This window comes from Crotalus tigris, unplaced genomic scaffold (assembly GCF_016545835.1).
Source record: "Crotalus tigris isolate CLP2741 ecotype Arizona unplaced genomic scaffold, ASM1654583v1 scf7180000024464.508515016:1373766, whole genome shotgun sequence".
Taxonomy (NCBI): domain Eukaryota; kingdom Metazoa; phylum Chordata; class Lepidosauria; order Squamata; family Viperidae; genus Crotalus; species Crotalus tigris.
In genome coordinates, this window is record NW_024100635.1 from 486,230 (window position 1) to 498,536 (window position 12,307).

Consider the following 12,307-nt stretch of genomic DNA (forward strand, 5'->3'; position numbering starts at 1 on the left):
CTTTCCATGAGATGGATGGCCAGATAAATAATTATTAATAAAATAGATAAATAAAATGTGTAATATGGACTTCTCCCATTATTGTGTGAGGTAAGTTGAATATCCATGAATGTATTAACATTATATGACAGCGATCACTGTAGTTTAAAAATGTGAATGGACTCTTGATTTGCATTCCTATAAATTGAAATGAGTGACTGTATGAAGAATGATAGATTTGGAGTGGGTGGGGATGGCAAAACCTTCCATATTGAAAGGACACACAACCCGCAACACATAATGTTGAATTCCTATTTTTGTGTTCATGTTCTGTTTGCTTTCTTCCTCTGGGATGTCCAGGAACTCTGGAAGGGGCTTCCTCCTGTGTCCTAATCATGGAAGCTACTTCCTGTAGTCACTGGAAGAACCACAGGTTTAGAATAACAGGAAGTGAAGCAACATGAGATTCTCACTTCCCTCTTTAGAAGAAGGAGGCTGGGCAATACTGCTCTGCAAAGCACCTTTAAAGGGCGGCTTTGTTGGAAGCTTTGTACAGTCCTAGTAAAAAGCCATTTCTCTCTCCTCTCCTCTCCTCTCCTCTCCAGCTTTCTTTTAGAAATGGCTGCAGGGCATATGCAGGTAGGTACTTTTACATTCTGGGTTTTCTAAAACAAAGAAAAGGACATTATATTTTATGTTTTTTTTTTTAGATAGTTTTAGATGGACATGTAAAGGAACAGTCAGTCCTGAGGGAACAAAGCATTTTAACTGCCTGACAAATCTATGTTGCAGACATGTTAGTGGTATTATTTGGGAAGAAACCTGACAAAATGATACTTTTTTTGTGTGGTAATTTTCATTGTATTTAATGGTATCTGTTGGGAGGATTATTGTTTCAATCAGCATTTCTTTGTGAGGATGGTTCCTAAAAAGAGGTACAGTATGTTTAATCCGCATTGATCTGGAGATGATCTATAAAAGAGGACCCTTCAAATTGCAGTACAGTGCAATGAACCTTTATAGTTGTTTTCAGTATATGTCCCTTCACATCCTTCCTCTTTGAAGAGTCCCTGGACTGCTCCCTATTGTTTCAGAACAGACACTACAGTAATTCCACTTTGTTGTTTGGTCAAGACATAGAATAGCCTGCTTTAGCTGTTGGATAGCACAAATTTCTGCAGGATTTACTAAAATAGTTCGGTCTCATTGTTTGATGAAAGTGGATAGGTCCTGAATGGGTCTGGAGATCTTACCAACATATGATGATATTGTTAAACCTTGACTAATCTGAAGCAACATTCTGGGGTGACTGATTTTGTAACTCTATAAATAAATATATGTTCCTTTTTTCTAACAGAACCAGATCAATTATTTGGTTTAACGGGGAGTTGAAATTGGCGAAAAATTTAAGTCAGCAGCTCCATTCAAGCTCCTCAAGTGGAGGGGATCTTAGACTGAATCAGAGAGAACATATTGAATCTTGTTCTGTAGTACTTTATGCTCTGCCTTCAAAATGAGAATTGCAGATGATTCACTTTATCCACTTTTATTTGTGCAGAAAGTCAGCTGGATCTGCTCATTTTGAGGCATGTAACAATGATATATCATCAGCAATTGTTCTATTATTCTGAATTCTTTTCAGGAGTTAGATCTAATGGACTAAGAACCATCGTGTTGGTGGTTTACTGTCTTTTTTCTAGAGTGCCTAAACAAAATGTGTTTTAAGACCTTTGTGTATCAAAGAGAAATTAGCCATAAAACAATGCTTCATCCTCTTTATTGATTTCTGCCATTAACTCACTATACCAGACCTTTCTCTGCTGATCTAACATACACATGTCTATCCTTTTTCCATCAATGAAAGAACTCCATAGTACAGACAAGATCTGATGATTATATAAAACAATTGTCATGGAAAATCAATACCTGGATGGAAGTGTATATAAACCTTAACTTTTGTCATGGAAGAATCCAGGAAATAACTATGCTTGATAAATACACATTTTCTGTAAATGCTAATGATTACAAGTGAATTATGGGTTACATGTTAGAGATTAGGAAAATGAATAGATATCATTTTAACAACTCAAAAAGTTATGATTTGATAAGAAATTTTATTCTTGTGAATTTGGATACTTTTGCAGAACTCTGCTGTAACTAAATGACAATCACCCAGTATCATTGTTTGGTGCAACCATGCATTTAATTAAAAATGCATATAATTAAATATTTCAAAGAGGCATTTTGCAACATGAAAGATTCTGTACAATGTATATCTCTTCAAATCAATAAAGCAGTTATAACTTCTTCCAGGAAGGTTCAGCTGCTTTGTAAGTTGTCCCAGTGGTCTCCACATGTGGTACTTTACTTTAGTATACACCTTTTCCTGGGGGGGGGGCATGACACAGACATTCTTTTCTTCTTTCCAATCTTTCAGTTAGATTTGTGAGAAGTAAGAATAGATTAGGAGGTGATGATTTAGGGGCTTGTTATATAGACAGTCATAGAGGATGATGGGCATATGAGAGAGAGATAAAGGGGTATACCATAGATTGTAATATTCCCCTGGACATTGTTGATGATGATTGCAAGCTACAAGTAGTTCTTACTTATGACTACCTCATATAGCAACTGTTCACAGTTCAAAGGCTATGAAAAAGTAACTTTGTGATCACTCTTCACATTTATGATCTTCACAAGTCTATAAAGGAAAGGAAAGCTGAAGAAAGTTCATAAGCACAGTTGGAGTTTCACTTAACACCATTTTGCTTATCAACTAAGTTCCTGTTCCCAAGGACCACAACGACTATTTAGAGTTGCTAAACAACCGTATTATAATTAAATATGGAAAATAGATATTACAGAGATTCCATACTTCCAGGGAAGAAATGTTAACTGAAGACAGCTCTACAAAAGCAACCTTGGTGATCACAGTGGAATGAAGAGCAGGTAGACAGTGTCAACTGTCCAGTTGGTGAATCCAGAAAAAGAAATTCCTGGGACATTATTTTATCAAGAGTATAAACTTTACTGAACAAATCCACACTGGCACAGAAGAAGCAAAACCAGCTTTGGGCTTCCTACGTGAACGTATGCATAATTCATCCCCCCTTTCCCCACAGGTCACCCACAGTCCATTACGTCCACCAATCACTTCTGTTCATTTTGTTAAGGGAACCAGCTGACCACGCTATGACATCTGTTCTGGGTGTCCTTGAAGGCCTCAGCAATGTCTCGTGGGGACTGACGATGTTTGGATACCATTCCCCCCACCCTTGCTTTCCAATCCATCACCACCCTTTTCTTTATCAAGCTGCAAGCAAAGCGAAATATAGGTGAAAGGTCTGAGTCACTCTTGACAAGCTGACCATCCCGAAGAAGAGTAGACCTGAAACAACAATAAACATACATACACGTTATTACTTACAATCTAACTACTGCTATCTGCTTTATTGGGGCTGTTGAGGATACTAGTGTGAAACATCTTAACTAACCTCACTGCCCTAACATCTGGAGCAGCCACCCACTCAGCATTTGCTAACAGGTAGCCTTTCTACAGCACTAAGTACTATAATTTTCTCTTGTGATATCTAGAGTCGAGAATCTTTTTGATCTCATAGTGTTCCTGTCCCTTAATTAGGATGGGAGGAGGAAGTGATTCTTTGATTGGCCTCAAGCCAAACCCCGAAAGAGTTTTAAAAGATTGCAATGAAATACTGGACAAATTCGCCTGAGGTTTTTGGCAATTTCAGCTCTACCATTACTGTATTCATGATTTAGAAAGGCCCTATGTATTTGGGACTCATCTTTTTACAAGGTGGTCTCAGGTTTAGATACTTGGTGGACAAATACACTTTTTCCCCTACTCTAAATTCCCTGAGGGGGCCTTTTCCAATCTGCTTGCCTTTTTTGGCTTCCCCTAGCTTTATTTAGCTCTTCATGCATGGCAGTTCATGTGGCTTTAAGAGTATCCATCCAGTTGGCTTATGAGGATGGAGCTTCCTGTGGGAGTTCTGACATGGGCACGAACTTAGTCCTTCTGGCCACTTTGAAAGGGGTAAAACCTGTGCTGCTGTGCACCAAGTTGTTATAAGCCACTTCTGCAGAAAGCAGGAGCTCGGCCCAATTAGTCTGCTGATAATTTCTATAATAGCACAGATATTGCTCTACTAATGAGTTGGCTTGTTCAGCATCCCCATTGGTACTCAGATGGTAGGCAAAGCTAAGTCCTTGGAAGGAGCCTATTAATTTTAAAAATTCCCACCAAATTTTTGCAGTGAATTGTACCTCCCCTGTCCAAGATAATGTACTTCAGGACCCCTTGTAGTCTGTAGATGTGTTGCACAAACACCTTGGTTAGGGCCTGGGTGAAAGGAATCTTTGGACATATCACAAAGTGTGCTTGCTTCAAGAACAGTCAATGACAGTCCAAATTACTGTGTTCCCAGCACTCTCAGGCAACTCCACAATAAAGTCCATGGATATCTCCTCCCACGGGCTAGCTCGGTTGGCTACCGACTGTAAACTTGTAGTCTTCCCAGGTAGGTGTTTCATGGAGGCACACACAAGACAGCTAGCCACATAGGTTTCTATGTCCTTTTTCATCTTTGGCCACCAGAACTGTCTCTTCACCAGTGAAGAGTTTTCACAAACCCAAAATACCTGGCAGATTTTGCATTGTTGTTCCTCTGCAGGACCAAGGTTCTCTGGCTGGCTGTATGTACACTTTATTCCCTTTCCATGCCAAGTCCTCCTTCATCAACAGGTCATCTTTATCTCTCTGGAATCATTCATCCACCCGCAAGGCATTTTTCAGCGGTTGTATCACCGAATCTCCAGCTGGCTGTGGGGAGACTATTCTCTGCTGCCTCGTGAGTGCTGGCACTGCGAGCTGCCTGGATGGGATAATGGAGTTAACTACTTCCTCTTGGGTACTCCTGTATTGGGGCATGCAAGAGTGGGCATCTGCTAAGTTATTCTTCCCACCTGGCAAGTTGCTAAAAGTGAAATTGAAGCAGTTAAAATACTGAGCTCATTGGACTTGCTTAGTGGATATCTTCCTCAGGGCCTTTAATGCCTCCAGGTGAGGAAAGCCCATAGGACCATGAGACGTGTAGGCACAGAGTTGCAGCTCCCCCTTTTTGTTCCTCTGAAGTAAAACCACCCACACTGCCACATCGCTGGATCACAAAAGTCTCATCTGGGTTTGGGTGCTTCAAGACCGGCTCAGCAGCAAAGAGCCATTTCAGCTTTTCAAAGACTGCTTGACATTAGATGGACCAATTTTGTGGCTGACTCAATTTGAGCTTCATTTCCCCTCCCACTTTAAGCAAGTTTTTTTAAGCAAATGTGGGAATGAATTGCCAGTAAAAGTTGATGAATCCCAGGAAGCTCTGTAATTGCTTCCTGGTTCAAGGGGCCTCTTATTCCAGGATTACTCTCACCTTGCCCAGGTCACATTTGGATAGTTTCACCTATAACTGGTTTGTACAACTTCTCAAGTACTGTTTTCACTAGCCTTACATGCTCTTTCATGGTCTTGGTATAAATTAGAATGTCATCCAGGTATACCACCACCTCTTTATACAGGTGTTCATGCAGTAGCACAAACTGTAGGGTGATGGGATGGGAGCACATCTGATTCCTTTTTGCTGAATGACTCTACTGGGTCACGGTACTCAAAGGGAACATGCTCTAACTCCCCACTCCCTTTTAGCATATTAGCTGACTCTGCTTTCACTTTTCTAACTTCAGGCTCATGCGAGTTTGGCGCTTCTGCTGGCTCCCACTGGCTAGCTACTTTCTTCCTCATTTGCCACTTCTTGCTGTCTCAATCCACTGATGAATTCCATTTCTTCAACTAGGCTAGCCCTAGGATCATGGACTTGGTCATTCCAGGAGCCACAGTAAAACAAATACTCTCCACGTGAGTCCCAGCCCATCACCCTACAGTTTGTGAGCCCTGAGGCTTGCTGGCTCCATTAGGCAAGTTGCTGGTGCTTCCCTCCTGTAAGTTAGCCATCTACCTGGGAGAACCACATGGGCTGCCTTAACTTCTTCAGTCTCAATCCTAATTTCTCAAATGTTTAAAGGCTAATTAGGAACTGAGTACACCCCAAGTCCAACAAGGCCATGAGGGGCCCCCTTACTCTCAAGAAGGGCACCAAAATCTCCACCTGGGTCTTATAGGGATGACAGTGCCACTTACCATTGGGTCATCTTCCCCTTCACTGTCACTTTCAAAGAAGATCAAGCTGGATTTTCCATGGGTCAGAGTTCCCTCCCCTTTGCTGGATTGGGGAGAGACCTCTACGACCTGTTGAGTTGCCCACATTTTTTCCTTTGGCTTCAGGGGTGGTTTCTTCAGCTTCAATTGGGCCAGGACTCGCTGTGCAGATGCCAGCCATGGTATGAAGCAATCGGCTACCCAGTAGCCTTCCTTCCCACAGTGGAAGCATGTTCCTGGGCTCCAGCAGAGCTTCTCCCCCTTGGTAGGGGTTGCACCCCCTCTCCCTCCATGGAGTGCTGGGTGTTGCTTGGGCATTCAGTGGGGCTGGTTCTCATGCACAACACACTCCTGGTTCTCCATCAGGTCAAACTCCTGGCTAACTGGCTAACTGGTACCACACTTGAAGTGAAGGTGCAGGGCACCCCCTGTGGCAGGCAGTTGTGAACAGGCAGCTCCTTGTTCAGCCCCTTACGGAATTAGTAGACCAGAATATGCTTGGGCCAATCTTTCAGGTGAGCCACCAGGCTACGAAAATCTTGGATGTACTCTACCACCAGCCACTTGCCCTGCTGCAGGGAGCGGATACGAGTTTCTGCATGCCAGGTTCTGTGAGGTCTTCCAATCTGTCTTGCAATATCTGTATGAAAGCACCCAAGTCTTGAAGCTCCAGAGCCCCTTTGTCATAGAGAGACACCAGCCATCCCGCTACAACACCCTCAAGGTTTGATGTAATGGCATTGACCTGGGTACATCACTCCATGGTGCTCCATATAATTCCAGATTTCGGTCAGGAAGTAAGCCACGTTGTTGGGTTGCCCATCAAACTGGACTGCTAGGGCAGGTGGTGGTCAATCCTCTTCCACTAGGATGTATCCAGGCAGCAGCCCCACGGCTGCCAGGGGTGTCTGAGCGGGGATACCGGCTGCCACTGAGGCTGCATGTGCTGGGCAGTGCTGGGTGGGAGCCACTTTCCCTTGGTGGGGGGGGGCTCCCATTGACCCGGATATGGTTGGCACTATTAGCTGCAGGAGAGGAGGAGACAGGGTAGGCAACAATTTCATGACCCCCGTCCCAACTCCCATGATTGCTGCCCTCGGCGAAGTGGCTCCCTGAACCTCCAGCCCGCTGAACTTCTCCCTCAGCTGCTCCATTGATGGACTGTGAGCTGTGGCTGGGAACTTCCACTCAGCCAGGTCATCCCACTCGGCTGCTCGCCTAGCCCTCTACTTGCTCCCCCAGGTCACTGTGACTCCAGACAGAATCGGTTCATCCTCTGCTTCAGCCACCTTCCCCATGTAGCTCACCCACCAGTCCTTACAGCCTGAATAGGGTCCTTCCATAGCTCTCTCTCCACCTTTAGCAAGGGCTGTTGCTCTGGTTTCTCAGCCCTCTGTTTGGCTGCTTGCTTCTCAGCTTTGGTTTGGCCCCTGCTGGGATCTCTTGAGAAGAGACTTTGCCCCCCTTCCATTCCTTTGTTGGTTGACGACAACCAGGTAGGCTGCTATTTGAAGAGCTGATTTAATGTCAGCTGTCCAGTTGGTGAAGCTGGAAAAAGAAACTCCTGGGACATTATTTTACCACAAGTATAAACTTTACTGAATAAATCCACATTGCACAGAAGAAGCAAAACTAGCTCTGGCCTTCCCATGTGAAAGTATGCATAGTTCATCCTCCCCTTCCCCACAGGCCACCCACAGTCCATTACGCCCACCAATCACTTCTGTTCATTTTATTATGGGAACCAGCTGACCATGCTGTGACATCTGCTCTGGGCGTCCTTGATGGAGGGGAGCAATATCTCATGGGAACTGACAATGTTTGGATGTCCCACCTTTGCCTTCTAATCCACCCTTTTGTTTGTCAAGTTGTGATCAAAGCATATGGTGAAATGCAGGTGAAAGGTTCAAGTCAGTCTTGACAGATAGGCTCTTTGTAATTCTCCCCCATACAAGGAGAGGACTTCAGATTATCCATAAGTGCTCCACACAGTTGTTCTTTGAAAGGAGATGGGTGTTTTGGGTGGTTTTAGAACTCTGAGAGATAAGAGAATAGCCATCTTGCTCAACCATGTTCAGCACCTTCAAAAGGACACTGGGTTTGATACTTTTTCTAATCACTTTCAGAAATTGTTAACTGCTTTTCAGCTATTAAGAGCCTTTGCATTGACGTCTGAAAACACTGGGGGAGTTTTCTTCAGTCCTTAAAAAAACAACTTTTAAATACAAGTTTAAAGACTTTAAAACATTGAGGTGAGTGTGCTTTTGCCTTTAATTCTTTTAGAAAAAACATGATAGGATGGGACTTTGAAAGTTGGACATTAGAGGGAACTAAAAGGTACTAAAGATTACAATTAAAATAGAACATTTAAATTGACTTGTATAATACATAATGGAGCAAAATATTTTAACATTGGACATATTGAAGAATATTTTTGAACAATGGACCCAGAAGTTAATTTCAAGAGTCTGTTATGTTATGAAAGAGAAACAAGTTTACCAAACAAGACTGAGACTGATCTGAAAGTGGATTTAAAAATGAAAGGCTATAAGAACGATATGGAAAAACATGCTACACTGAACATAGGAAAGAAACTGACTGATGTCTTAATAATTAAAAGGAGTATACAAACACAAACCAAGAGAGTGATCTGGGTAATTTTCTTATATTGAATTTACAAATTCAATTGTTAAAGCTTTGAAGAATTTTGTGAGAAGGAACAAAGAAAAAATGAAAAGAAATAATGTTCTAGAACAGTGGTGGCGAACCTTTTAGAGACCGAGTGCCCAAACTGCAATCCAAAACCCACTTATGCATTGCCGGGTGTGAGGTGGGCGTGGCCACTGAGTGGGCGTGGCCACCAAGCTGTCAGCTTGTGCTCACTTGCTCGCTTGCTGTCCGCTCCAACTCGTGCTTGCTCTCTCGCTGTCTGCAGCAAATGCTGCTTCTGCCAAAAGTTGCTCCTTTTATTTCCGGAGCCTATTCCCAGACTGCGCATGCGCGGAGAGGAGGAAGGAGTAGCTCGGCCCAGCAATGGCTCACATGCCACCAGAGATGGTTCCGCGTGCCACCTGTGGCATGCATGCCATAGGTTCGCCACCACGGTTCTAGAACATTATTTGAAGGGACCTAAGATCAGGATTGTTAAAAATAAAAGGAAGGACCATAAAATTGGTTTATTTGATAAGATTAAAATAGATGAGTTATTTTTGGTAACCCTAAGGATGGAAATGACAAGGTTTTAAGGATTTAGTGATAGATAAAATATGAGATAGGGGAAGAAGAGATTATTTCTTGTATTTTAAGAGAAAGTGATAAGTTATAAAATTGTTTATACAGGTAGTCCTTGACAATTTCTGTTGCTAAGTGAGACAAATGATAAATGACTTTTGCCCCATTTATGATATTTCTTGCCAGAGTTGTTAAGTGAATCACTCAAGTGTTAAGTTAGTTACATGGTTGTTAAGTGAATCTGGCTTCCCCATTGACTTTGCTTGTCAGAAGGTCACAAAAGGTGATTGCATGATCCAGAGACAACTGTCATAAATATGAGTCAGTTGCCAATGTCTGAATTTTGATCACATGACCATGGGGATGTTGCAATGGTCATAAATGTGAAAAATGGTCATAAGCCACTTTTTCCAGTGCCATAACTTCAAACAGCCACCAAATGAACTGTTGTAAGTCGAGGGCTACCTATAAGTGTTGTGATGAAGAGAGAAATCATTTGTTTATATATTTTGCTTCCTTAGTCTGATTTTCTCTTTTTCTTTTTTTTTTTATATTTTCTTTTTCTTTTTTAAACCTATGTTTTCTTTTTATTGTTTTCTTTTTTAGCTTGTATTAGTTTTCTTTAAATAAAATTGCTAATAAAAAAGGCAAAATAGACATAAGTTATAGATAATTTGGGTCTTTGGTCAAATGGGCAGCATACAAGTTTGATAAATACATAAATATAAATTTCAAAGGTTGCATCTGGAGTTTTTTGAATAGATCATCCCATTTCAACTGCATCTGAGCCTACAGAAAAGTTAAACAAAAATAATTCATCCCATTGTCTAGCAAAGGTAGCCACAACAAAGCAAAAAAAAAAAAAAATACAGCTCTTTTTGGTTTGATTTGATTTTCAGCAGTATGGGATAAAAACTTCAGATAAGCCACAAATTGCCTAGAAAATAGTACATGGAGTTTTAAGCTATCATTGTTATCTTTCAGAAGAGAAGTTGAAGGATTATTGTGAAAGAAGATGATGATAATGATGAGGTAACTATTATGGGATTGAAATAGAAAAGCATAACTTGTTGCTCATTGTTATTTATTCTGATGAAAGTTGCACTGGTGCTTGCTTCGGCAGCACATATACTAAAATTGGAACAATACAGAGAAGATTAGCATGGCCCCTGCGCAAGGATGACAGGCAAATTCGTGAAGCGTTCCATATTTTAAAAAAAAAAGAAAGAAAGTTGCACTGCGAAAGTGGTAGATACTATCCCATTAAGCATTGGAATTCTGAGCAAAAAACAAATAGTGTTGAAGGAAGTAGATAGAATAGATAGAATAACAGAGTTAGAAGGGACCTTGTAGGTCATCTAGCTCAATCCTCCAATCAAGACCCTACACCATTTCTGACAGATGGCAATCCAGTCTCTTCTTGAAAGCTTCCAGTGATGAAGCTTCCACAACTTTTGAAAACAAGCTGTTCCTTTGGTTGATTGTTTTCATTGTCAGAAAATTTCTCCTTATTTCTAGGTTGAATCTCTCTTTGATCAGTTTCCATCCATTGTTCCTTGTCTGGCCTTCAAGTGCTTTGAAAAATAGGTTGATCCCCTCCTCTCTATGACAGCTGCTCAAATATTGGAACCCTGCTATCATGTCTCCCCTGGTCCTTCTTTTCATTAGATCAGCCATGACCAGTTCCTCTAACCGTTCTTCATATGTTTTAGCCCCCAGTCCCCTAATCATCTTTTTTTGCTCTTCTCTGCACTTTTTCTAGAGTCTCAACATCTTTTTTATAGTGGGTGGAGACCAAAACTTGGTTGCAGTATTCTAGGTGTGGTCTTACTAAGGCTTTATAGAGTGGTATTAGTACCTCACATGATTTTGATTGAATCCCTCTGTTAATGCAATTTAGGATTGCACTGGCTTTTTGGGCTGCCGCCACACGCTGTTCACTCATATATGACTGATTGTCCACTAAGACTCCAAGATCTCTCTAACAGTTACTGTTATTAAGCCTGGTTAAACCCAATCTATATGTGTACTTTTGGTTTTTCTTATGTAAGTATAAGACTTTACTTTTCTCTACATTGAATTTCATTTTGTTAGATAGGGCCCAGTGTTCAAGTCCATCAAGATCCATCTGGATCATGAGCCTATCATCTAGGGCAGTGATGGTGAACCTATGGCACACATGGCAGAGGTGGCACTCAGAGCCCTCTCTGTGGGCATGCGCACCATCACCCCAAACAGAAGGATGCGAGGCCAGGCTGCTCCCCTTCTCTCTCCGCACATGCAGAACCAAGGAACAGCTGCGAGAACTGGGTGGGGAGAGGGGAACCTATAAAAGGAGCTGGTTTTGGTGAGAGAGTGAGTGAGTGGCCTTTGGAAGCAACCAGTGGTGGGTTTCAAATAATTTAACAACCGGTTCTCCACCTTGGTTGGGGTGGGCTTCTCAGTGGGGGCTGCTTGCGCTAGTAGTGGCTGCGGCAGGGGAAGGCGAGCTGTGGCGCACACCCACCCCTCATTGTCCTGCACGCACATATCGGGGGCACATGAGACATGATGTAGGGTGGCACAGCTTTGCTGCCCAGTGCCCCTTCTATGCAATCCTATGTGACCGCAGTGTGGAGAGAGGCTCGGCCAGCAGGGGTGGCTTTCCTCTGTGGAGGCACCCCAGTCCTCCTGCCTCCCTAGCTAGCCCCCCTTGCCTTCCCCCAGATGGAATCTAATGACCCCAACCTCCTGCACCCATCCCAGTCTAAAACTCCTGCAGCCTCCCAAATGTAAACTGCTTCCCCCCCCCAGCTGGGACCTCCAGCAATTCCATAACCGAGAGCTCTTGCCCCCACCCCAGCCAACCCCGCCGAGCACTGTCTTGTCACG

The 12,307-nt window shown here is 42.6% G+C and overlaps 1 protein-coding gene and 1 non-coding gene across 9 annotated transcripts in view; both read left to right on the forward strand.

Annotated features, from left to right (window-relative positions):
• VWC2L (von Willebrand factor C domain containing 2 like) overlaps positions 1-12,307 on the forward strand; it is a 127,858-nt gene that overhangs the window by 34,834 nt on the left and 80,717 nt on the right. For 3 of the 8 annotated variants that reach the window (XR_005555424.1, XR_005555426.1, XR_005555425.1), the window contains exons 4-6: positions 585-618; positions 8,332-8,457; positions 10,421-10,468. The exons of 3 other annotated variants lie outside the window; for them this stretch is intronic. Coding sequence is in view for 2 of the 5 variants with exons in the window: in XM_039332834.1 (XP_039188768.1) it covers positions 585-595 (11 nt within the window). In the remaining 3 variants the exon portion in view is untranslated. Of the gene's footprint in view, positions 1-584; positions 619-1,336; positions 2,123-8,331; positions 8,458-10,420; positions 10,469-12,307 lie in introns of those variants that run through there. 2 more of the 8 variants (XM_039332834.1, XM_039332833.1) reach the window with 2 other exon arrangements.
• Positions 10,544-10,650, forward strand: LOC120303366. The gene has a single exon (XR_005555428.1). It is a non-coding gene; the product is annotated as a U6 spliceosomal RNA (small nuclear RNA).